General features: G+C 45.7%; 1 protein-coding gene and 1 long non-coding RNA gene across 2 annotated transcripts; both read right to left on the reverse strand.

The window, feature by feature from the left end:
* Positions 1-25,219, reverse strand: LOC309365365. Its single transcript, XR_014166057.1, has 2 exons — positions 25,058-25,219; positions 1-218 (listed from the first exon to the last, which is right to left on the reverse strand). It is a non-coding gene; the product is annotated as an uncharacterized lncRNA (long non-coding RNA).
* On the reverse strand, positions 4,823-24,683 carry LOC309361134 (uncharacterized protein). The gene is made up of 14 exons (XM_081896089.1): positions 24,172-24,683; positions 22,154-22,249; positions 21,617-21,847; positions 21,244-21,266; positions 20,097-20,218; positions 19,077-19,109; positions 15,725-16,225; positions 10,219-10,703; positions 9,609-9,704; positions 9,088-9,318; positions 8,716-8,738; positions 7,553-7,674; positions 6,533-6,565; positions 4,823-5,732 (listed from the first exon to the last, which is right to left on the reverse strand). The coding sequence occupies exons 1-14, from the start codon at positions 24,598-24,600 to the stop codon at positions 5,236-5,238; spliced, it is 2,922 nt and encodes a 973-aa protein (XP_081752215.1). The 5' UTR covers positions 24,601-24,683; the 3' UTR covers positions 4,823-5,235.
* Positions 25,220-25,728: the final 509 nt, after the last annotated feature.

Genomic DNA, 25,728 nt, shown 5'->3' on the forward strand with positions numbered 1-25,728 from the left:
GTTTATTGTTGTTGTTTACTATCAGCACGTCAGCCTCAGACTACTGTGCAAGCTAATGAATGAATTTCCGCCTCGCCCCGCCTTGCTCCATTGACATCTTCTTTCTAGTTAGCAGCCCCCACATACAGAGGAGAAACAGCCCAGCCCTCCATCCCGGTGCCAGTTTTTAGTGAGTCGTTTTGACAGACTCGTCGGCGTCTGATAACGTGCAATAACCTCTGGACTCAGCTAAATGGTATCCAGATATTTGCCAGTCACACCACGGGGCACCTATGAACAGCAGGTGCTTTCAATTAACCCTTTGTCAGTGAATTTTAAGGTCTCAAATATAGAATAAAGATTCATAAATGCACACATATCTAAATATATGAACCATGTATCTAAAATACTACGGGAAAGCAATCCTGAAGCCATTTTGACTCCCCCAATGACCCCAAATATTCCTCTGAAGTAAGGGAGGAAAATGGGGGAAGCCTTACCATTGAGTATTGCTTGCAAATCCTGTTTTAAGGGCATATTTGTGTATGAATAGGGTGAGACTGTGACCCGGATTCAGGAACTAAAGTATTAACTATCACAGAAGAATGGCCAGGCTGCCCTTTCTGGTTTCCAACTTCAAGTGTCAAAGGGGGGGGGGGGCTCATGTAATCTCAAACAAAATCCCTGTTTCCTCGAGGGTAAGGAATTGCTGAATTTGATTGTGTAAAGGGGAACACAGAAAAGGGAGATGTGAGGAAGTCAGGAAAGAGGGTTATAAAGATAATAAGCAAAAAATTAGATTTTCTTTGTTCTTTGTTTTTTCTTATTTTTTCTTATTTTTTTATTGTACCTTTTTGTTCTGTTGGATTGTTCTGTTTTATATTGTCTTTTTCTACTGTTTTGTTGGATTGTGATTATATAAAATCTTAATAAATATCTTTATAAAAAAACAAAACAAAATCCCTGTTTCCTCTTCATCCTTCCCTCTAAACTAATGAATCTTCCTGCAGTCCAATGGAATTTTAAAGCTGCTCTTCAGGCCCAGCTTCTTCCATTCTCCCCCCCCCCCCATCCACTGATCCCATCTCCAATCTGTACATCCTCTCAGAAAAATTAACATTAACCATGGAACCTTTTATATTTATTTTTTATTTTTTGGTGTGTGGGAAGAGTTCTTACTCTTTTCACTTGTGATACTTTTTACCTTTATATACTGCTGAATTATTCTTGTTCGGTGGGTGACACATTCCTCATAAAATTATTTTAAAACCACACTTAAAAAAAAATCAGTGTTGATGCTCTGAACATTTTTCTCTGACGTTTCATTTGATCCATGCTGAAGTGAGGGTCCCCTTCTTAATTTGGGTCTATGTTCAAATGTAAAAATGAAGGCAAAACCATTGAGGCTATTGCAAATCCACCCAAATCTGTTTTCAGTTTCATATTCTGGATCCTTGTGGATTATGATTCCTGCTGCCTGTATGTTGACATTTTGCAGAAGGGTCTGTAACTGAATAAAAGGCTGAGGGGACAGTTCTGAAAACTTTTTGGGGTGGATGTTCTGGGAGGAAACCAAAAAAGTAGCATGAGCAACAGTTTATTCCAACAGAAACACTAACGTTTGTGTTGTATTCATTAAGCATATATTAATGAGGATTATGATGATAACTGTAATGTGCAGTTGAGAGTATACCACAAGGCCAAATGGGCTGCACAAAGTGAGAGAGGGATTGTGAAGGATATAAATAATAATAATAATAATAATAATTACGTATATCCTGAACTATATGGATGTTAGACCAGATGTTAGACCAGGGCTTCAACTGGATGTTTGACCAGATTGACCAGGGCTTCAACAGAAGTGCCAGTCATATCAGCCAGAAAATCCTCCAGAGCCACTTGGATCCATCAACATCTGAGGGTGGACTATTCTAATGGGTGTCTCTCAACTCTGCAGAGGGGAAAAGGTGCTGGAAAAGCCTTATTTCAACAGGAATTTAGCATCCTGCTCAATGAAACCTCCTGGCGCAGAGGCAGTCTACCTCTGAATAAGATGAAGCTGTGGAGGTGAACAACAGGAACGGGCTTTTGGTCTCAAACCTTTCGTCTTGCCAACTTTAAAAGGGTGTGTAATCCAGTGGCCAAAGCCATATGATGTGCTGTGTGAAGAAGTCCTTTCTCTAGGCAATCACCAAAACCTGTGAGCTAATCCTTTTGGTCTGTATCCAGAAAATAAAGGGCACTCCTATATCTACTTAGAGTAAAGGGCATATCCATGGGAAGTGGGCGCAGGGCTGAAGGCTTAATTTCCTCTTTGCTCCAGAGAGCTCAGAAGAGATAAGAAAGATGTTCTGCTTTGGCTCCAACAAATGTTGGAAGTGTAAAGAAAAAGAGGGCACATTTTTTCATATGTGATGGAATTGTAAAATAATTAAAAATTATTGGGAAATTATATACAATGAAATGAAAAGAATGTTTAAGATAACCTTTAGCAAAAGACCAGAAGCTTTCTTGTTAAGCATCTTAGGTCAAGATTTGCCAAAAGAGAAGCAGAAAGTTTGTATGTAGGCCCCAACTGCGGCTGGGATGTTGCTAGCCCAAAGATGGAAAAACAATAAAGTACAAACTAAAGAAGAATGGCAAGAAAAACTGATGGAATACGCTAAAATGGCAAAACTAACTGAAAGACTTCGAGACAAAGACAATAGAGAGTTTAAGAAAGATTGGGAACCAATTATATCATACCTAAAGAAATAATGTAAACAACAATACAGTGGTACCTCAGGTTAAGAACTTAATTCATTCTGGAGGTCTTCTTAACCTGAAACTAATGGGGCACGATTTCTGTTCTCATCCTGAAGCAAAGTTCTTAACCCGAGGTACTATTTCTGGGTTAGCGGAGTCTGTAACCTGAAGCGTATGTATCCTGAAACGTATGTAACCCAAGGTACCACTGTATAAGAAAACAAAATTTGTGCTGCTTTGGTTTCTTCCAATTTGAGAATTGCCATTTGGGTGACTATGATAAAAATGTTGAATTAAAACGCCTCTCCCTATTTGTACACCACATCCGTTCGGCACTGGTTGCAATGCTTCTGTTGAAAGGGGGATGGGTGAACTTTTGCAATTAGCATTCTTTTAGTTTCCCCCCTTCCATTTGCCCACAACTGACTGTATGTTTAAAAAGTAGGGTGTCAATAGGATACCTGCTCTCTCACTGACCTGGCAAATATGGTTGAGACACACTGCTCTTCTGGTGGTGGGATTCCCACAAATAAAGGTATGGGCAGGCTTCAGACTTGGGGAATTTGCTTCAATTTTTAATCGGAATGCTGAGATCCAGAAATGGACCCAGGTGCGAAATACGAGCTTATGCAGGGAAGCCCCTGAAATCTGCCCCTCACTCAAACTGGATTGACTCCTCCTGCAGACATTCACAGTCAAGACAGGAAGGTCTGAAGATGAGCTACAACATAGAGAGGAGCTTTGCAGGGAGGGCTTTCAAGCACATCTCTGAAGGGACCCTTGTTAAGATTTCAGATTCTGAGTGAACAGTGTGTTGGACTTGGGATGACAAGGTCTGGGTTCAAATCCCTTTTGACCATAAACGTTAACCTGTCTCCTTTTTCTAAGTCTCTCAGCTCAGCCTCTTCTACCTCACAGGGTTTCTCTGAGGATAAAACAGGAGATCACCCTCCTAAAATCCCTGGAGGAAGTGTCATGGGGAATGGATATTAAACTGTTGAGTTTGAAACAAAATAGGAGTAACAAGAAGTACAATCTTTAATAGAATCAAACATGTTAGCACAGGAAACATATCCCCAAATTCTTTCAGGCCCGTTATACAAAAATATAAGAAAAGATGATTTCTAAAAATACAAATAAGTATCTGACTCTTCATTACAAACCACCTTGGAGAAAATAATTGTATACATGGGAATTTACCCATTGTCATTGTCCTCTCCTCAGAACATCTGACAGAGGCTCTTCAGCGTCAGAGGGGATTTTGTTACATCAAGGCCCAAAACCTGCGTGTTTCTGGGGTCAGCATGCAAAGGGGATATTGCATAAGTCAGGAAGACCCTGGAAAATGCCCCCCAAGCAACCATCCCTACTTGTTCGAAGCCACAAATCTTGAGAATTTTATGTAACCTTTCTTGCTGGAAAGCAAGGTGGACTTAGAAACTCTTTCCACCACTGCCAAAGCCCCCGCCGCCACCACCCATTGCTTTCTGGGCTCTGGAGGCTCTTGTGAGATCTCTCACAGTCCCTTCCAACATTATTTCCTAGTCTCTCACCCTCTTTCCATTTATTAATTTGTGTTTTGATGAAGGGCTTCAGGCTGCGATCACACAAATAAGTTGTGTGTGAGTTTTGGGCCGACTGTACTCAACTAAAAAAACTGGTTTCTGATTTTGTTGAATTGCCATACAGTGGTGCCCCGCAAGACGAATGCCTCGCAAGACGAAAAACCCGCTAGATGAAAGGGTTTTCCGTTTTGGAGGTGCTTCGCAAGACGAATTTCCCTATAGGCTTGCTTCGCAAGATGAAAACGTCTTGCGAGTCTTGCGATTTTTCCCCTCCCCCCTTTTTCTAAGCCGCTAATAGCCTTTAACAGCCGCTAAGCCGCTAAACCGCTAATAGCGCTAATCCGCTAATAGGGTTGCTTCGCAAGACGAAAAAACCGCTAGACGAAGAGACTCGCGGAACAGATTCTTTTCGTCTTGCGAGGCACCACTGTGTAAGCTTCCCTGAGTAGCAGCAAAAAAGGAATTTTGGAACTTCCATCTCCATGACAGTGGAGGCTTCGGGGGAAGGAAGGGGAATCTGAGGTTTTAAGTGATGCCTGTGCAGAACTCTGATTTTACTCAGAAAAGATTATGGTATTGTCTCTAGAAATCTTAAATCAGACTTGGGGGTTGGAGAGAGAACTACTTCGAAACAGGAATGTGTGTGGGGTTGCTGTTGTTTCCTAAATTATTTTCTTGCCTCTTTCCCCCTTTGCACTGAGAGAAATAGCCCGTTCCCAAGTGAGAGAAAACAGGCATGTTTGGGGACTGACAGGGGACCCAATCAATCAGTACAATTTACAAAGCTGGCCTGAGAAAGGAGAGTTGCATCATGATTGACACAAGGGATAGCCAATCACAGTTCTGCAAATACGGTTTCTCCTTGTTCCTGTCAGCTCCAACCAGAAGAGGCGACTGAATATGTCATGATGGCAATGAATATATGCTTGTCTGTCTGCACTCTCAGTCAAGAGAGGCTCAGGTTTGCTTTCTCACTCACATAAAACAAGGGCTGGAGGATCTCTCCTGAGAAGGGGGCTGCCGAGAATGAGTGGAGGAGGGCTGCTGTATCCGCATTGTAAAAGGACACCCGTCCCCCTTCACAGTTCAGGGCCACTCGGATCCTCTTGAGGGGCAGCTCAACTTGGGGGGAGAATAACCTGAACAAACCGCCCCTCTTCCCAAAAACCCAGATCCCATCCCTAGGACCAAAAAAGAGAAAACCCTTCCTCTTCACAGACTTTCTGGCAACCCCCACCACCCACCCCTCCTCTCTTCCCACAATGACCTCCCAGAAATGTCGGCCTGATGTGAAACCCTCACATCCCAGCACATAGGTTTGTGTGTCAAATCTCTCAGGGTTGTCTGGCAGGTCTTTACGCACTTCTCCCTCTCTCACACTCTTTCGATCCTCAGACAGGATGAGGCGTGGATTTGCTGTGTCTGGATCCAAAGTTATGTTTTCTGTGGGGGCAGATAAGGAAAGAGAAGAGAAACGACGTCAACTGGGAAGCTGACTTTTCTTTAGCCACATGACAGAAATAGCATCCCCCATGAAATGAACAGGGACTCCATGACTCTACATTTGAGACAGGGATGTTCATCAAGTTCTTAATAATGATTCCTGAAACATTTGCAGTTCTTTCAAGGGTTCAAAGTACTTAACACACATTATCCACATAGAACCCTTCCAACGTCCCTGTAAGTTAAGTCAATCCTGGTACAGTGGTAGCTCTGGTTACGTCCACTTCATGTTACGTTCTTTCAGGTTACGTCCTGTGGAGACCCGGAAGTACTGGAAGGGGTTACTTCCAGGTTTCGCCTCTTGTGCACGCACAAACGCGCAAAATGACATCACGCGCATGTGCAGAAGCGGTGAATCACGACCCGTGCATGTGCAGACGTGCCGCTGCGGGTTGCGCTCTTTTCATGTTGCGAAGGGGCCTTTGGAATGGATCCTGTTCGCAACCAGAGGTACCACTGTATACCCATTTTTCAGATGGGAGGACTAAGGCTGTGAGATAGTGGCTTCTATCTCTAGCTCAGCAAGCCCCTCTAGCCCAGCATGCTGCTCTCACAGAACAGATGCCTCTGGGAAATAAGGGAAATGAAGGCATGGACGGAAGAGCTGCAGTGGCCTAGTCTTTTGAGAAGCGGATGCCCCTCTCCCAAAGTTCTGGCTCTGTTTGACCTTGAAATGGCTGAGGAAAACCAGCCAAATCGGCAGGGTATAAATAATAAATTATTATTATTATTAAATGTACCTTTTTGCAGTTGAAGTCCATATTCCACAGTGTCTGGAAGAGGAAAGGGAACAGAGATTTAGCTTCACACCATCTTTTAGATCACAAACCTGGCAACAACAATATGAGCTCATGAGATTGTAGCCAGTGTGGTGCACTCCTGATGTTGTGGACTACAAGTCCCATCATCCCTAACCACAGGCCATACCAGGTGAAGATCATGGGAGTTGCAGTTAAAACTATCTTAAACTCTCAATGCTGGTTATCCCTGCATAACCCTGGCAGGGGTAATGTCAAGGTTCAGGCCTGCCCAAATCTTGGGAGGAGGAGCAGGACCCCCAGAAGATCTCCCCATTAACAACAAGATCCAGACACCCCTGTTCCAGGACGGGAGGCCTCAGCCCCAGTCCCCTCTGCTCTTGGCTGTCTCTTGGACAACCCCTCCCTACTTCTGCCTCGCTTACATCAATCTCAGGGCCAAAGGAACAGGAAAAAATGCCTGAAAAGCTGTAGGTGAGGCTGCTTGGGAAATGGGTGAGATGTGTGAAAGCACCTAAGGCCTGGCTGAGAGAAGCGAAGAGGTCAAGGACAACTTTTTACAGACAATTCACAACTTAATGGAGGCTCATATTCCTGGGGATTGTGCATAAAGGCAAATTGTGCAAAGTCAGAACGATACCCGGAATCACCCTTTGCCATGAGACTTCGCAGGAGCCTTTCAGAGCCCAGTAAGGTGATTTGCATGGTGGCCAAACCCTTCGTGGCAAGAGCTTTCAAGCCCTTTACCTTGCTGACTGCAATCTGGGAGGCTCCCCCAAGATCTCGCAAGATCTTCCAGAGCCCAGCAAGAAGGGTTTATCCTCCTCTTTCAATTGCATAAGAAAAATCAGTTGTGAGTCATCTGCATAGGAAAGTGTGACTTCTAGATATTGAAAGAGAATAAATAAGCGTTCCATTTTCCTGGCACTGCTAATGACCTGGAGCATTTCATGAACCGTTTTAAATGTCCAGTATAAAATATTTTCAGCCCTTCTTTACTACCTCTGAATTTTTCCATGACTCCCTCCAGGAAGGGATTTATATCACAGAAGTCCCAGATCCTCCACTTCAGAGCAGGAGGAAAAGCCACAGGAGGATCCTCTAAGTTCTCCTTCTCCTGAGACCTGGGAAGAGAAGAACAAAGTCAAGCCACTAGCCTTTCAATGCAATGAGCTTTCTGACAGGGCAGGGGTCTCATCCTGATGATAAAGGCATGATGGATATATATCCTGAAGACTAGGGAGCAGGATTTTCCTATGGCAAAAGGGAGCATCTAGATAATGTGTGGATCTACAGAGCATCTAAGAAGGTGGAGAAAAACCGCTACACACACCTGCTTCCATAATATATGGAAGGAAATATATGAAGATTAGATTGAAGGTAAAGAAGCTGATGTATGCAAATTAATATTTAGAGGAAAAAATTAACAATACAAGGTCCTTAGAGATTTAGAACTACATCAGTTTTAGTGAAGCATTTCAAATGATTAAAATTATTAATATTTTGTAGCCCAGTGCTTACATTTAAGTAGAACGAAATATCAGAAATTAAAGCTGTCTTTTCTAAACATGGGAGATTTTAAAAAATTGAAGTTGTTTGGGGAACAAGGCTCTCCGAGGCTGCTCTTCACGATGGCTGAGTCAAAGGCAGTGGTGCCTCTGAAACCACAGGAGGGGAGTGTCCTCTGGGGCTCAGATCCTGATCACGGGTTTCCCACAGGCTTCCGGTTAAGCACTGTGAAAACAGGATGTTGGACTAGATGGGTCGCTGGCCGGATCCAGCAGGGCCCTTTCTCACATTCTTATGTCTGAGGAAGAACCTGCAGAAGCCAGAAAGACACTGGAAATTTAAGGGTAAGTTATAGTGAAGATGTTTACAAGCCCCTTTGGGGTGTTTCCCCTTTTGGTATCAATTGCAGAGGAAATGAATCCATCACAGAGAATGGCCTTCAGAAATATGCAATGGGAATGGCTTCCTGTCTGTGATTGTAGATGGGACCAATAGCTACAAATGACTAAGAAAACATGTCCCTGTTTTGGTTTGTGATCTTGTTAAATGGATGGTGGAGTCCTAAATTATCTCTGGAAGGAGAAACTGGAGAGTGAGTTTCCCACCTGTTAAACAGGAACTTTTGTAGCAATATAATAAGGTTTTCCATCACTTACCTCTGCAAGAAGCTTCTGATATCCTGGAAGGAAAGAAAGAAAGAGGTCAGTGGAGCAATTTCTGCAGTCAGTTATAAATAATAAGCAGTTGAGTGACAATTGATGGGAATCACAGGTTGGGAGAGCACTACTGTTTTTTAGGCTTCCCAGTGACCTCTGGTTGGCCAATGCAAGAACAGAATTCTAGAATGAAGGGGCCTCTGGTTTGATCTAGAAGGGCCCTTTCTGCAACTCCAGGACTCAAGCCTTTCACCCTTCATGTACCAATTGTTTTCTTTACAGCAGCTTCTTTGCGGGGGGGTGGGGGCATGTTATCCTGCCTGTAGTCTGAAGCATCACACTCCACCCTCTCACATCAGGATGAGGCCTGACCTGCAGGAGTTCACTCTCTGGTTCCTGAAGCTTCTCCTCCATCTCCCGGATGAGGCTGTCAAGAGAGGAGACTTCCCTGGAGAGTCTGGCCAGCTGCTCCTCCCTTTGGGCTGCAATCTCCTTCTCCACTTCTGCCATCTGGGCCAATATATGTTTCTCTTGTTCTTCCAGAAACTGGTGCAGTCGCCTGAACTCAGCCACCATCTTTTCCCTCTCTGCACCTGTTTGTTTCTGCAGCAAGGAGATTGAAAGAAGAGAAGAGTGGGCCAAAATCAGGCATCTAGTCTGCTCTTGCAGGATGAAGAGGCCAGTTATCCAAATTCCTTTGGAAGGCCACTTCTGACATATTCAGCAGAGAACGAGCTTCATAAAAACTTACAAGCCCACCCCCTCCTTCAAATGGTTGGAGATCAGGCTGTTCAAAAAGAAACCACTTTCTGTATTCCATATTCTCCCCCCCCCCCAAGATATTGATTCTAGACTATAGCACTTTTTCACCTTAAAGTAGCAATGGTGCTTACAAGCAGGTCTTGGCTTTCCTTTTCTGTGTTTGCTTTAAATACTAGAATTTTCTCTCTCTCCCTCCTCACATTGTCTAGGCAGCTTCTGATCTGATCCTGAAAAGAAAACAAAGTCCAAGTTGGGCTGCGCTACACATTAACACAACAACATTAACACAACTCCCTGCCCCACATCCCTGGGTCTTTTGCAGAGGTTCCCCTTTTCATACCAGATGAGGAAGAAATGGGGCTGCCCTATATCAGAGCTGAGAAACATGGGGGTTTTGCTATTTGTCCCCCACACTGAACACACCTCCAACATCTCTCCCCTCCTTTTTATTAAATTAATTTTAGATGTTGTAATCTTTCCTCCCAGGGGAGTAACTGCAGCCTGAATTCAGGGGGACACTGGGCGCACTTTAATCCCTCAAATGGGAAAACAAATGTTTATTGTATAAAGTTTCAGAAATTTAGTCTTATCAGGCTGCACAAGATCTCTTGTTGGAGGATTCCTTTTGGGCTGCAAGAGGAGAGAATACACTACAACATTTTATATTTATTTTTTATTTTGCAAGCCCCTCCTGTCTGCAGCTATTCCACTCCCCAAGAAAGAACCGCTACCTTTTCCTACCTTGTACTCCTGGGACGCCTCCTCCAGAGGAATCACCTCGTGGCTTTTGTGCTCCTTGGATCTGTCACACACCACACAGATGGGGCTTTCGTCCTCCTTGCAGAAGAGCTTCAGGGGCTCCTGGTGCTTCTCGCAGACCCTCCCCTTTCCTTCTCCCTCCTTTCCCTCTTTCCCGCCCAGATGGCTGAATTTCTTAGTTATTTCCACAAAATTTGCAAGCTGCTGGTTTTTCCTGATGCTGCTTTGCTCCACCCTTTCTCTGCACTGAGGGCAGGAAGCCTCTCCCTCGGATTTCTCCCAGCACTGGATCAGGCAGGATCGGCAGAAGTTGTGCCCACACTCATGAATGATCACTGGATCCCTGAAATACTCCAGGCAAATGGAGCAAGTGGCTTCCTCGCGGAGATCCCCGACGGGACCTCGAGTGGCAGCCATGGCGGAGTCACCGGGAAGACGGATCTGGTTTCGTTTTCTCTCTTTTGCGTCTGCAAAGGGGCGTGTTCCCTTTCCTGGAAATTACTGTACTCAGATGCGATTACTCAGGATCTCTGCTGCGTTGGAGTTGGGTAGAGCCCCGAGCAGCTTTGGTATGGTGGAAATAAATTTATTTATTTCATTTAAATGGAGTGCTCATCCATGGTGGCTGCTCGTTTATGGAACCATTTCCCTGTGGGAGCGGGTGGAGTTTGTTGTAGTTTTGTTTACTATCATCACGTCAGGCTCAGACTACTTTGCAAGCTGATGAATGAACTGCCGCCCCCCTCCCCCGCCTTCCTCCGTTCACACTCCTCTTTCCAGTTAGTAGCCAATAAATACAGAGGAGAAACAGCCCAGCCCTCCATCCTGGTGCCAGTTTTTAGTGAGTCGTTTTGACAAAATCGCCCACGTCTGATAATATGCAATAACCTCTCGAACCAACTCTGCAACCTTTGCAAACAGCTCAGCTAAATGGTATCCCGATATTTGCCAATCACACGGCACACCTGTTAACAGCAGGTGCTTTCTCTTAGCCCCATTTTCTCAATGAATGCAGCCCTTTGTCAGTGAAATATCACTTTGTTATAAGAATTTTAAGATCTCCAATATAGAATAAACACTCATGAATGCACACATATCTCCATATATATACCATAAGCCATTCTCCTTCTCCCAATGACCTCAAATATTCCTCTGCAGTAAGGGAGTCAAATGGGGAAAGTCTTCCCATTATCTTTTTGCTGGCAAATCCTGTCTTAAGGGCATATTTGTGTATGAATAGGGTGAGCCTGTGACCTGGGTTCAGGAACTAAAATATTTACTATCACCAAAGAATGGCCAAGCTGCCCAGGTAAAGCAATCAGTGACCATTAACAGGTATCCTGACAGAAGGATTTCTGCTGAAGACTGCCTCCTTCTGTGATGTATGTCTGATATTGGGAGGGGGGCTGGTCTTGGGCTACAGGGTGGGCAGTTTCAGAAGCCTATATAGGGGCTTGCACACCATCATTCTGGGTTCTCCTCCCTCCTGCATGGGGTGAGTGGGGACCCTGCTGCAACAGTTCCTTTAATAAAGATCAGGCTTACTAGCCGCTTTGCTTCTCAATATACTCTGGTTGGCCTGTTTTCTCCTATCGATAGGGAGCATACGGAGTGAGCTCCTGTTGCTTTGCCTCAGCTCCTGCCTACCTAGCAGTTCAAAAGCACGCTGGTGCAAGTAGATAAATAGATACTGCTGTGGCGGGAAGGTAAACAGCGTTTCCATGCAATCTGACTCCTTGCAGAAACTCCCTTGGCTAAACTCTCTCTCTTTTACCCATTCAAGAACTGGGGCATGGATGGGACCCCCAGCCACAGCCATGGTGTGTGTGTGTGTGTGTGTGTGTGTGTGTGAAATTTCACTCTCTTTTGCCCATTCAAGAAGTGGGGGGGATTTTCCTTTCCAGGAAATTGCAGCTGGTGACATTCTGGTCTCTGCTGCCCCCTGCAGGTGTGAAGGTAGCTGGACCTCAGACCCTCTTATGGATTTTAAAAATGTTAAGAATGGTAGTGGGAAAGATGGAAAAATGTCGCTTCTGAAGTCATAAAACATAGGATGGATGCTAGTGGATTTTTAATCTGCTGTACAGCTCCTGGCTTTCCCCCACTGATCCCATCTACCACCTGCCCATGTGGAAGAGAACTTTTATTGAAAAAGCTTTTATTGTCATTCCTTCTGAAAATTGAAAAGTTCCTTCACGGGCAGTATTTTATGATCTATTTCTTTTTTTGTTTTTTTACTTGTTGTTTACCAGTATGGCATTATTGCACTCTTCAGTGGTTTATAGGCATTCCTAATAAAAATGTGAAAATATTTTTAGGTGTCAGGCGAAAACACTCCTCTTCAACCAGGCCTTTGGCTGATTAATCTTCTACAGCATTTTAATGTGGTCTTTTTTTGGGGGGGGACTATCCTGGATATAAACATGGTGTAGCAAGAGAGGGCAGCTCACTTCCCAAAAGGACACCTTTCCCCTTCCTTATTCTATAGAACCATTCCAATATAGCTTTGAGAAATGCTCAGGTTATGGGTGGCAGAGAGCCCCAAGCATGAGCCTTCTAGGACTTGGGGGATTTGCTTTCGTTTTTAATCAGAAGGCTGAGATCAAGAAATGGACCCAGGTGCAAAATACGAGCTTATGAAGGGAAGCCCCTGAAATCTGCCCCTCACTCAAACTGGATTGACTCCTCTTGCAGACATTCAGGGTCGACATAGGAAGGTCTGAAGAGGAGCTACAACACAGAGAGGAACTTTGCAGGGAGGGCTTTCAAGCAAATCTCTGAAGGGACCCTTGTTAAGATTTCAAATTCAGAGTGCACAGTGTGTTGGACTTGGGATGACAAGGCCCAGGTTCAAACCTATTTGACCAAAAACGTTAACGTGTTTCTTTATTCTAAGTCTCTCAGCTCAGCCAATTCTACCTCACAGGGTTTCTCTGAGGATAAAACAGGAGATCACCCTCCTAAAATCCCTGGAGGAAGTGTCATGGGGAATGGATATTACAGTGGTGCCCCGCAAGACGAATGCCTCGCTAAACGAAAAACCCGCAAGACGAAAGGGTTTTCCGATTTTTTAGCGGCTTCACAAGACGAATTTCCCTATGGGCTTGCTTCGCAAGACGAAAGCCCATAGGGAAATCTCCGGGGACAGCGGGGAAGCGAAGCGCCGCCTTCTCCTCTGTTCCCGGACCTGTCCTAAGGCTTGCGGTGGGAGGAAGGTTTTCCTCCCCACCGCCAACATTCAGAAGGCTGTTCTGAAGGCTGGCGGTGGGAAGAAAAGCCCTTCTCCCCCGCCAGCCTTCAGAAGAGTTCCCGCCTAGGCTGCGGATAGCAGCCTGCTGCCCCGCGCGAGGGGCGCTCTTAAGCAGAGCGCCCCTCGCGCGGGGCAGACATTCGCCTCTTGGGGAGCCCTGTAGGGGAAGTCCTGCAGGGCTCCCAAAGCTGCGAATGTGTGCCCCGCGCGAGGGGCGCTCTGCTTAAGAGCGCCCCTCGCACGGGGCAGCAGGCTGCTATCCGCAGCTTGGAGAGCCCTCTGGACCTCTTCTGAAGGCGGGCGGGGGGCAAAAGTCTTTGTCCCCCCTGCCTGCCTTCCCGGGGGCTTTTAAATCACCCCGATTTTAAAATGCTGGCGGGCGGCAGCATTCCTATGGGAAACCGTGCTTGGCAAGACGAAAAACTCGCAAGACGAAAAGACTTGCGGAACGAATTAATTTCGTCTTGCGAGGCACCACTGTATACTATTGAGTATCAGACAAAATAGGAGCAACAAGACATACAATCTTTAATAGAATCAAACACGTTAGCACAGGAAACATGTCCCAAATACTTTCAGGCCCATTATACAAAAATATAAGAGGAGGTGATCTCTAAAAATACAGATAAGTATCTGACTGTTCACTACAAAGCATCTTGGAGTAAATAATTGTATACATGGGAATTTACCACCCCCCCCTGAAATTCTCTAGTCTAGATTCTCATTCAGAACCTCTGACAGAGGTTCCTCATTGTCAGAGGGGATTTTGCTACATCAAGGCCCAAGACCTATGTGGGGGGTGACATTCCTTGGGTCAGCATTTTTGTTGTTGTTTAGTCGCGTCCACCTCTTCGTGTATGGAAGGGCAATATTGAATAAGTCAGGAAGACCATCAAAAATGCCCCCCAAGCAACCATCCTTACTTGTCCAAAGCCAAAGATCTTGACCTGTCTAGTGGCCGGTAAGCAAGGTGGACTTAGAAACTCTTTCCCCCACTGCCAAAGGCCCCCCCATTGCTTTCTGGGTTCTGGAGACTCCTGTGAGATCTCACACAGTCCCTTCCAACAGTGTTTCCCGGTCTCTCACGTTCTTTCCATTTATTAATTTGTTTTAAGGGCTCCAGGGTGCAATCTGCACTCAACTAGCAAACAGATCTCTTTGGATATGGAGATTTTGCTGAATTGCCACATAAGCTCCCCTGAGGAGCAGCAAAAAATAAGGGATTTTGAAACTTCCATCTCCCTGGCCAGTGGAGATCTTGGAGGAGGAAAAGGGAATACAGTGGTGCCTCGCAAGACGAAATTAATTCGTTCCGCAAGTTTTTTCGTCTTGCGAGTTTTTCGTCTTGCGAAGCACGGTTTCCCATAGGAATGCATTGAAAATCAATCAATGCGTTCCTAAGGAAACCGCCTTCAGTCCAGGTCCGGGAACAGTCTGTCCCCCGACCTCTTCTGAAGGCTGGGGGGGGGGGACAAGGGCTTTTCTTCCCACCCCCAGCATTTTAAAAAACCCCGGGACAGCAGAGGACTTCTTTTTTTAAAATGCTGGGGGGCGGCAGCGCTGCCGCCCACCAGCATTTTAAGATTGCCCCGGACAGCGGACTTCTCTGCTGGCCCGGGGCGATTTTAAAGCCCCCGGGAAGGCAGGCGGGGGGGAGCAAATACTTTCGCCCCCCGCCAGCCTTCAGAAGAGGTCCTGGACATCTCCGGGGGAAATCTCCGGGGACCTCTTTTAAATGCTGGCGGTGGGGACCAAAGCCTCCCCCCCCCCGCCAGCCTTCAGAAGAGGTCCAGGACCTCTTCTGAAGGCCGGTGGGGGGCGAAAGTCTTTGCTTCCCCCCGTCTGCCTTCAAAAGCCGTCCGGGATAGCGGGAAGCGCTTCCCTGCTATCCCGCACCGCTTTTAAAATGCTGGCGGTGGGGAGCAAAGCCTTTCGGCCCCCGCCGGCCTTCCTGGACCTCTTCTGAAGGCCGGAGGGGGGGGAAAAGGCTTTGGTCCCCACCACCAGCATTTAAAAGAGGTCCCCGGAGATTTCCCTATGGGCTTTCTTCTTGCGAAGCAAGCCCATAGGGAAATTCGTCTTGCGAAGCGCCTCAAAAAACGGAAAACCCTTTCGTCTAGCGGGTTTTTCGTCTTGCGGGGCACCACTGTATGAGAACAGGATTGAGGCTGAGGAAGGTTTGTTGTCCAGTGAAAGTTGGCATCATGATTGACGCTTGTCTGTCTGCACCCTCAAGTCAAGAGAGTCTCAGGTTCTCGTTCTTCCTCACGTAAAACAAGGGCTGGAGGGTCTCTCCTGAGAAGGAGGCTTCTGAGAATGAGTGGAGGAGGGCTGCTGTATCAGCATCATAAAAGGACAGCAGTCCCCCTTCACAGTTCAGGGTCACTCGGATCCTCTTGGGCTCCTCACTTGGAACAGGGGCCTTACGGGGGACGTACCCTCCGTCCCACTTCCCGAAACCCCAGATCCCGTCCGTAGGACCAAAAGTGGAACCACCCTTCTTCCTCTTCATAGACTTTCTGGCCACCCCCACCCCCCATCTCTCCTCCCTTCCCACAGTGACTTCCCAGAAATGTCTTCCTGCTGTGAAACCCTCACATCCCAGCACATAGCCATATGTGTCAAATCTCTCAGGGTTGTCTGGCAGGTCTTGACGCACTTCTCCCCATCTCACACTCTTTCGATCCTCAGACAGGATGAGCCAGGGATTTGCTGTGTCTGGATCCAAAGTTACATTTTCTGTGGGGGCAGAGGAGGAAAGAGAAGAGAAACGATGTCAACTGGGAAGCTGACCCTGTCCATGGCTCTGCATTCGAGACAGGGGTGTTCATCAAGTTCTTATTGATGATTCTTGAAACATTTGAAGTTCTTTCAAGGCTTCAACGTACTTAACACACCCTATCTACATAGAACCCTTGCAACCTCCCTGTAAGTTGTCAATCTGAGCATGCCCATTTTTCAGATGGGAGGACTGAGGCTGAGAGACAGTGGCCACCCCCACCCCCACCATTCATGGCAGAAGGGAGTCCTAGCAGGGATTCCCTAATTCACATCAATCTTTTACCTCACATCACATGGCAGACCATGCTTGACAGGCCAGGTAAATCTGGCAGGTGTTTTCACCCTCTTTGTAACCCCCATTCCAATTTCAGTTACGTATTTAATGTAATGTTATAGCCCATCCTTCCATGCAGTTTATAAAAAGCTAGAAAGTGGTTAGCCTTCCCTGACTCCCCTGTGTGATGTGTCCTTCTTGGGATTCTTGACAGCGCATCATAGAATCATAGAGTTGGAAGTGTTGGAATCCATGGTTTGCATGCAGCTTTGCAAGTTGGCAATTACCATCTCCACAGCGTGGGAAGACAGAGCATGAAAGGAATCTGCCGAGAGGTAAGGAGACCCAGCAACAACCCAGTGATTGGCTGAGGTCCCTTATGTAGTCATGACCTATAACACTGGTCTGAGTGAGTGTTAGTGTGGTGTGGTTAGTGCTGAGGAGCTGCTGAGAGTGAAGAAGTCGTAACTTGCAGATAGACTTATATGTTTGCTGCTCTAAATAATAAAACAACAAGAATCAAGTTACTAGTGATCAGTTTTTGATCCTGTTTGTCATCCTGCCTGGGCAATTTCAAGAGTTGCTCAACAATCGCTGCAGCACTCTGCTATATTCTGCTAAATTGTGCAACAGGCAAAAGCACTTCAAAGCTTCACTGGCTTCAAAGTTTTAACAGGAAGGGACCCAAGGGTCATCTATCCAACCCCTGCAATGCAGGGATCCCAACTAAAGCACCCACCACAGGCGGCCACCCAACCTCTGCTTACAAACCTCCAAGGAAGGAGAGCCCACCACTTCTGAGGGACTCCCTTCCACGTTCTGCTGTGTGGGCCTATGGTCTGTTTCCCCCAGGCAAACTAGGAGCAGTCAGCCAAGAACAAACTTGATTATCTCTTGTGGTTTGGTTAGAGTGAAGCAGAAAATGGATGCAGTGCACGCTCGGGTTGCGAACGTGATCCGTGCGAGATGCACGTTCGCAACCTGCATCTGCATTTGTGCGGGTTGCGATTCGGTGCTTTTGTGCATGCGCAAAGCATGATTTAGCATTTCTGCGCATGCATGACCGCCAAAACCCTTTCCGGTACTTCCTGGTTTCGGCAGTCCGCAACCCGAAAAAATGCAACCTGAAGCGGCTGTAACCTGAGGTATGACTGTAGTTCTATCTTTTAAATTCACATCTATTACATTGTTGATATGAATTGCTTTCTTTTCCTATGAATTGTGTTAATACGTTTATTATTGCAAACCCAAGATAAATATGCCAAGTAAGAGTTTCCTTTATGCTGCCATCGGCTGCTCCTTTCCCAGCTCTTATGATTCCCTTTTTGTGGTGTTCAGGATCAGGCCAGACTGGACTTCTGTCTTCCCACTGAGCCTTTCCCCTGGTCTGTGGTGTAATTCTGTCCTGCTCTTTTAAGTTTACTCAGGTTTCTCTAGTTTAAGCAGAGAAGTCATGTCTCCCCTCCAATACAAAAGCTGAGGGAAGACCCCCCATCTTGCAGGGAAGCCGGACCCCTGGAGCTCACACTCAGGCAGCCCCCACCTCCCTCCACTGACACCAGAACCCATTTACCTTCTTGCCCCCCCAAGGTTGTTGCAGCCATTTTCTGGGCTACTTGTGTTCGTGCATTTCCCACTCTTACATAAAAGGGGTGGGGATATTGTATGGCTCAAAGGGATATTTCCCCCTCATATGCTGGGAGCCTTTGGCTTCACACCACCCCTGTGTCTTATTGAGATTCGGCACAGAAAAGCCAGCCATTCTGGGCTGGGGGCTTCCTAAGAGTCTGCAGGATCAGGCCAAGGGCCCCTCTAGCCCAGCAAGCTGTTCTCACGGAACAGATGCCTCTGGAAAATAAGGGGAAATAAGGCATGGAAGGAAGGGCTGCAGTGGCCTGGTCTTTTGGGAAGCGGATCCCCTCTCTCCCGAATTTGTGCCTCTGCTTGACCCGAATTGACTAGGGCAATCCAGCTAGATGGGCAGGGTATGGATTTACAGCAAAATATTATAAAAAAAAATAGGTAAACAATTGTTATTACCATTAAAGGATGTGATGAACAATATTTTGCATAAAGGAAAGATTCCATTGACATGGAAGGAAGCATATATGACATTATTTATTTATGTATTTATTATTATTATTATTATTATCATCATTATTATTATTATTAGCAGTGCCCTCAAATTAATACTTGGGACTTTTTTCAATTAATTTCTGCAAAATAATTTTTGGTAAAAACAGAAAGAGTAAGAGATAATAAAAAACTAAAAAGGAGACAGTTTACCAAAAATTGAAGAGAGAACCATGTTGAGGATGAAGGAAGTCAATTGGAAGAAAAGAAGAGTTGAAATATGGTATATATATACCATACGTTAATATGTTTTATTTGTAACTTTTTGTTCTGTTGCTGTTTCTTTAGATTTGGCGTTACTATTTTTATGTTTAGTTTGATAAGTGTGTGTATGTGTTGCAAAATAATGAATAGAATAAAATAAATAAATAAATAAATAAATATTGTTATTCTTAAATGTACCTTTTTGCAGCTGAAGTCCATATTCCACAGTGTCTGGAAGAGAAAAGGGAACAGAGATTTACCATCACACCATCATTCAGACAACAAACCTGGAATGAACAATATGAGCTCATGAGCTTGTAGCCAGGTGTTGTGGACTACAAGTCCCATCACCCCTAACAACTGGCTACACTAGCTGGAGATTATGCGCGTTGCAGTTAAAACTATATGAAACTCTCCATGCTGGTTATCCCTGCATAACCAGGGCAAGGGTGATGTCAAAGTTCAGGCCTGCCCAAATCTTGGGAGGAGGAGCAGGACCCCAGAAGATCTCCCTATTAACAACAAGATCCAGACACCTCTGTTCCAGGACAGGAGGCCTCTATCCCAGTTCCCTTTGCTCCTGGCTGTCTCTTGGACAGCCCCTCCCCCCTCCACATCAATCTCAGGGCCGAAGGAACAGGATGCCCGAAAAGCTGTAGGTGAGGCCACTTGGGAAACGGGTGAGATGTGTGAAAGCACCCAAAGCCTGGCTGAGAGATGTGCAGAGGTCAAGGACAACTTTTTACAGACAATTCACAACTTAAGGGAGGGTTACATTCCTGGGGATTGTGTATAAAGGCAAATTGAGCAAAGTCAGAACAACCCCCGGATTCACCCCTGCCATCTGAGATCCCAAGACGGCCCCATGAGATTTCGCAGGAGCCTTTCAGAGCCCAGTAAGGGCTTAAACGTGATTTGAGTGGTGGCTAAATGCTTCATGGCAAGAACTTTCAAGCCCTTTACCTTGCTGACTGGAATCTGGGAGGCTCCCCCAAGATCTCACAAGAGCTTCCAGAGCCCAGCAAGAAGGGTTTATCCTCCTCTTTCAATTGCATAAGAAAAATCAGTTGTGAGTCATCTACATAGGAAAGTGTGGCTTCTAGATATTGAAAGAGAATAAATAAGTGTTCCATTTTCCTGGCACTGCTAATGACATGGAACATTTCATGAACCATTCTAAATGTCCAGTATAAAATATTTTCAGCCCTTCTTTACTACCTCTGAACTGCTTCATGACACCCTCCAGGAAGGGATTTATATCTTTGAAGTCCCAGATCCTCCACTTCAGGGCAGGAGGAAAAGCCACAGGAGGATCCTCTAAGTTCTCCTTCTCCTGAGACCTGGGAGGAGAAGAACAAATTCAAGCCACCGTCCTTCCAATGCAAGGAGCTTTCTGACAAGGCAGGCGTCTCATCCTGATGATAAAGGCAAGATGGATATATCATGAAGACTTGGGAGCAGAATTCTTCCTATGGCAAGAGGGAACATCTAGATAATGTGTGGATCTACAGAGCATCTCGGAAGGTGAAGAAAAACCGCTACACACACCTGCTTCCATAATGTATGGAAGGAAATATATGAAGATCAGATTGAAGGTAAAGAAGCTGATGTATGCAAATTAATACTGTATTTAGAGGAAAAATTAACAACACAAGGTACTTAGAGATTTAGAACTACATCAGTTTTAGTGAAGCATTTCGAACGATTAAAATTATTAATATTTTGTAGCCCAGTGCTTACATTTAAGTAGAGAGGGATATCAGAAATTAAATCTGTCTTTTCTAAACATGGAAGATTAAAAAAAAACTGAAGTTGTTTGGGGGACAAGGCTCTCAGCGGCTACTATTCATGATGCCAAAGGCAGTGGTGCCTCTGAAACCACAGGAGGGGAGTGTCCTCTGGGGCTCGGATCCTGATCACGGGTTTCCCACAGGCTTCTGGTTAGTCATTATGAAAACAGGATGCAGGACTTGATGGGCCATGGCCTGATCCAGCAGGGCCCTTTCTCACATTCTTATGTCTGAGGAAGAACCTGCAGAAGCCAGAAAGACACTGGAAATTTAAGGGTAAGTTATAGTGAAGATGTTTACAAGCCCCTTTGGGGTGTTTCCCCTTTTGGTATCAATTGCAGAGTAAATGAATCCATCACAGAGAGCGGCCTTCAGAAATATGCAATGGGAACGGCTTCCTGTCTGTGATTGTAGATGGGACCAATAGCTACAAATGACTAAGAAAACATGTCCCTCTTTTGGTTTATGATCTTGTTAAATGGATGGTGGAGTCCTAAATTATCTCTGGAAGGAGAAATTCCCACCTGTTAAACAAGAACTTTTGTAGCAATATAATAAGGTTTTCCATCACTTACCTCTGCAAGAAGCTTCTGATATCCTGGAAAGAAAGAAAGAAAGATGTCAGTGGAGCAATTTCTGCAGTCAGTTATAAATAATAAGCAGTTGAGTGACAATTGATGGGAATCACAGGTTGGGAGAGCACTACTGTTTTTTAGGCTTCCCAGTGACCTCTGGTTGGCCAATGCAAGAACAGAATTCCAAAAAAGAAAGGGCCCTGTGGTTTGATCTAGAAGGGCCCTTTTTGCAACTCCAGGACTCAAGCCTTTCACCCTTCATGTACCAATTGTTTTCTTTGCAGCAGCTTCTTTGCGGGGGGTGGGGGCATGTTATCCTGTCTGTAGTCTGAAGCAGCACACTCCACCCTCTCGCATCAGGATGAGGCCTCACCTGCAGGAGTTCACTGGCTGGTTCCTGAAGCTTCTCCTCCATCTCCCGGATGAGGCTGTCAAGAGAGGAGACTTCCCTGGAGAGTCTGGCCAGCTGCTCCTCCCTTTGGGCTGCAATCTCCTTCTCCACTTCTGCCATCTGGGCCAATATATGTTTCTCTTGTTCTTCCAGAAACTGGTGCAGTCGCCTGAACTCAGCCACCATCTTTTCCCTCTCTGCACCTGTTTGTTTCTGCAGCAAAGAGGTTGAAAGAAGAGAAGAGTGGGCCAAAATCAGGCATCTAGCCTCCTGTTAAAGGATGAGGAGGCCAGGTATCCAAATTAACTTGGAAGGCAACTGCTGACATATTCAGCAGAGAAAGAATTTCGTAAAAACTTACAAGCCCACCCACTCCTTTAAATGGTCTTTCATGCTTTGTGGGAGATCAGACCATTAAAAAATAAACCTCTTTCTGTATTTCATATTCATTGCCCCCCCCCCCCCATATTGATTCTAGACAATAGCACTTTTTCACCTTAAAGTAGCAATGATACTTACAAGCAGGTCTTGGCTTTCCTTTTCTGTGTTTGCTTTAAATACGAGAATTTTCTCTCTCTCCTTCCTCACATTGTCTAGGCAGCTGCTGATCTGATCCTGAAAAGAAAACAAAGTCCAAGTTGGGCTGCGCTACACATTAACACAACAACATTAACACAACTCGCTGCCCCACATCCCTGGGTCTTTTGCAGAGGTTCCCCTTTTTCATACCAGATGAGGAAGAAATGAGGCTGCCCTATATCAGAGCTGAGAAACATGGGGGTTTTGCTATTTGTCCCCCACACTGAAAACACCTCCAACATGTCCCCCCCGCCTCTTTACTAAATTAATCCTAGATGTTGTAATCTTTCATCCCAGGGGAGTTACTGCAGCCTGAATTCAGGGGGACACCGGTGCACTTTAATCCCTCAAAAAGAAAAATAAATGTTTATTGTATTAATTTTTAGAAGTTTAGTTGTATCAGGAGAATACCTTTTGGATACATTACAATATTATCATCATTATCATTATTGGATCCCTAGCCCAGGCTATTGTTCCATCCTGCCTAAAGTCCTCTACTATCGTTCCAATAGCAAAAAAATCTAACCCGGAAGATCTGAATGACTTTCGTCCAGTAGCACTCACACCTATAATCATGAAGTGCTTTGAAAAGCTGGTACGAAATTATGTCATTGCCTGTTTACCAGAGGGACTGGACACATTCCAATTTGCTTATAAAACGAAAAGATCGACAGAGGACGCTGTGGCGATTGCCCTCCATGCCGTTCTTGCACATTTGGAGCAGCGGGGGGGTTATGCCAGACTGCTTTTTTTAGATTTCAGCTCGGCATTTAATACCATTCTACCACAACGTCTGGTGTCTAAACTGGAAGATCTGGGGCTCCCATTATCACTTTGTGGGTGGATATCGGCCTTTCTGTCAGACCGCACCCAGAGGGTTCGGTTGGGCCCTTATACCTCTAATACACTTAAGACTAACACAGGAACACCACAGGGATGCGTACTTAGTCCGCTCCTTTATATTCTCTACACGTACGACTGTGTCACTGCTCACCCTAGTAATAGGGTTGTCAAATTTGCAGATGACACAACCGTGATTGGGCTCATCTCTGAAAGGGAGGGTGAAACGGACTATAGAGATGAGGTGGAGCGGCTGACAGAGTGGTGCAGAGCTAACAACTTGCTCATAAATACAAGGAAGACAAAGGAGCTTGTGGTGGACTTCAGGAGACAGAAGAGCAATGTCCAGCCACTTTTGATTGATGGGGTCTGTGTGGAGAGGGTAACAACGTTCAGATTTTTGGGTATTGAATTACAAGAGGATCTGTCCTGGAGTGTCAACACAAGGGGGCTTGTGAAGAAGGCACAGCAGAGACTGTACTTTTTAAGAATCCTAAGGAAAAACCATCTTCCACAGAAACTGCTGCTTGCCTTCTATCACTGTGCCATCGAGAGCGTGCTCACTTATGGCTTATGTGTGTGGTACGGAAGCTGTACTACCCAGGACAGGATGGGGTTGTGCAGAGTTGTTAAGGCAGCAGAGAGCACTGTTGGCTGCCCACTCTCCACCTTAGAGCAGATTTATGCCACAAGGTGCCATAGGAAGGCACTGGACATAGTAAAAGATCCATCACATCCTGGTCACTGTCTCTTTGAGCTCCTGCCGTCGGGACGGAGATACAGGACGATGATGACAAGAACGAGCCATCTCAAGAACAGCTTCTTCTCCAGAGCGATCTCAGCCCTGAATGGGAAACCTGGACTTTGAAAGTCATCTAATCTTCCTTGCTGTATTATATTATATTGTTTTAATTAGTGTTTTTATAGTTGTTCTGATTTTGAGTGGAGTGCCCTATCTGGGTGGATGGAGCAGCCAAGTAATTTCGTTGTCCCTGAGAGGGGGCAATGACAATAAATATTATTATTATTATTATTATTATTATTATTATTATTATTATTGAAGCCCCTCTTGTCTGCAGCTCTTCCACCCCCAAGAAAGACCCACTGCCGTTTCCTACCATGTACTCCTGGGACGCCTCCTCCAGAGGAACCACCTCGTGGCTTTTGTGCTCCTTGGATACATTACACACCACACAGATGGGGCTTTCGTCCTCCTGGCAGAAGAGCTTCAGGGGCTCCTGGTGCTTCTCGCAGACCATTCCCTTTCCTTCTCCTTCCTCTTTCCCCCACAGATGGCTGAATTTCTTAATTATTTCCACAACATTTGCCAGCTGCTGGTTTCTCCTGATGCTGCCTTGCTCCACTGTTTCCCTGCACTGAGGGCAGGAAGCCTCTCCCTCGGATTTCTCCCAGCACTGGATCAGGCAGGATCGGCAGAAGTTGTGCCCGCACTCCGGGATGATCACTGGATCCCTGAAATACTCCAGGCAGATGGAGCAAGTGGCTTCCTCGCAGAGATCCCGGACGGGATTCCGAGTGGCAGCCATGGCGGAGTCACCAGGAAGAGGGAGCTGGTTTCGTTTTCTCTCTTTTCCGTCTGTAATGGGCGTGTTCCCTTTCCTGGAAATTCAGATGCGATTACTCAGGATCTCTGCTGCGTTGGAGTTGGGTAGAGCCCCGAGCAGCTTTGGTATGGTGGAAATAAATTTATTTATTTCATTTAAATGGAGTGCTCATCCATGGTGGATGCTCGTTTAAGGAACCATTTCCCTGTGGGAGCGGGTGGAGTTTGTTGTAGTTTTGTTTACTATCATCACGTCAGACTACTTTGCAAGCTGATGAATGAACTGCCGCCCCCCCTCTCCCGCCTTCCTCCATTCACACTCCTCTTTCGAGTTAGTAGCCAAGACAAACAGAGGAGAAACAGCCCAACCCTCCATCCTGGTGCCAGTTTTTAGTGAGTCGTTTTGACAAAATCGCCAGCATCTCATAATATATAATAACCTCTGGAACCAACTCTGCAAACGGCCTTTGCAAACAGCTCAGCTAAATGGTATCCCGATATTTGCCAATCACACCGCAGGGCACCTATTAAGAGCAGGTGCTTTCACTTAGCCCCATTTTCTCAATGAATGCAGCCCTTTGTCAGTGAAATATCACATTGTTATAAGAATTTTAAGATCTCCAATATAGAATAAATGAATGCACACATATCTCAATATATGAACCATAAGCCATTCTGCTTCTCCCAATGACCTCAAATATTCCTCTGCAGTAAGGGAGTCAAATGGGGAAAGTCTTCCAATTATCTTTTTGCTGGCAAATCCTGTCTTAAGGGCATGTATTTGTGTATGAATCGGGTGAGCCTGTGACCTGGACTCAGGAACTAAAGTATTTACTATCACAAAAGAATGGCCAAGCTGCCTGCAGTCAGTGACCATTAACAGGTATCCTGACAGAAGGATTTCTGCTGAAGACTGCCTCCTTCTGTGATGTATGTCTGATATTGGGAGGGGGGCTGGTCTTGGGCTACAGGGTGGGCAGTTTCAGAAGCCTATATAGGGGCTTGCACACCATCATTCTGGGTTCTCCTCCCTCCTGCATGGGGTGAGTGGGGACCCTGCTGCAACAGTTCCTTGAATAAAGATCCGGCTTACTAGCCGCTTTGCTTCTCA

This window comes from Podarcis melisellensis (genome assembly GCF_964234715.1).
Source record: "Podarcis melisellensis genome assembly, chromosome: 2".
Taxonomy (NCBI): Eukaryota; Metazoa; Chordata; class Lepidosauria; order Squamata; family Lacertidae; genus Podarcis; species Podarcis melisellensis.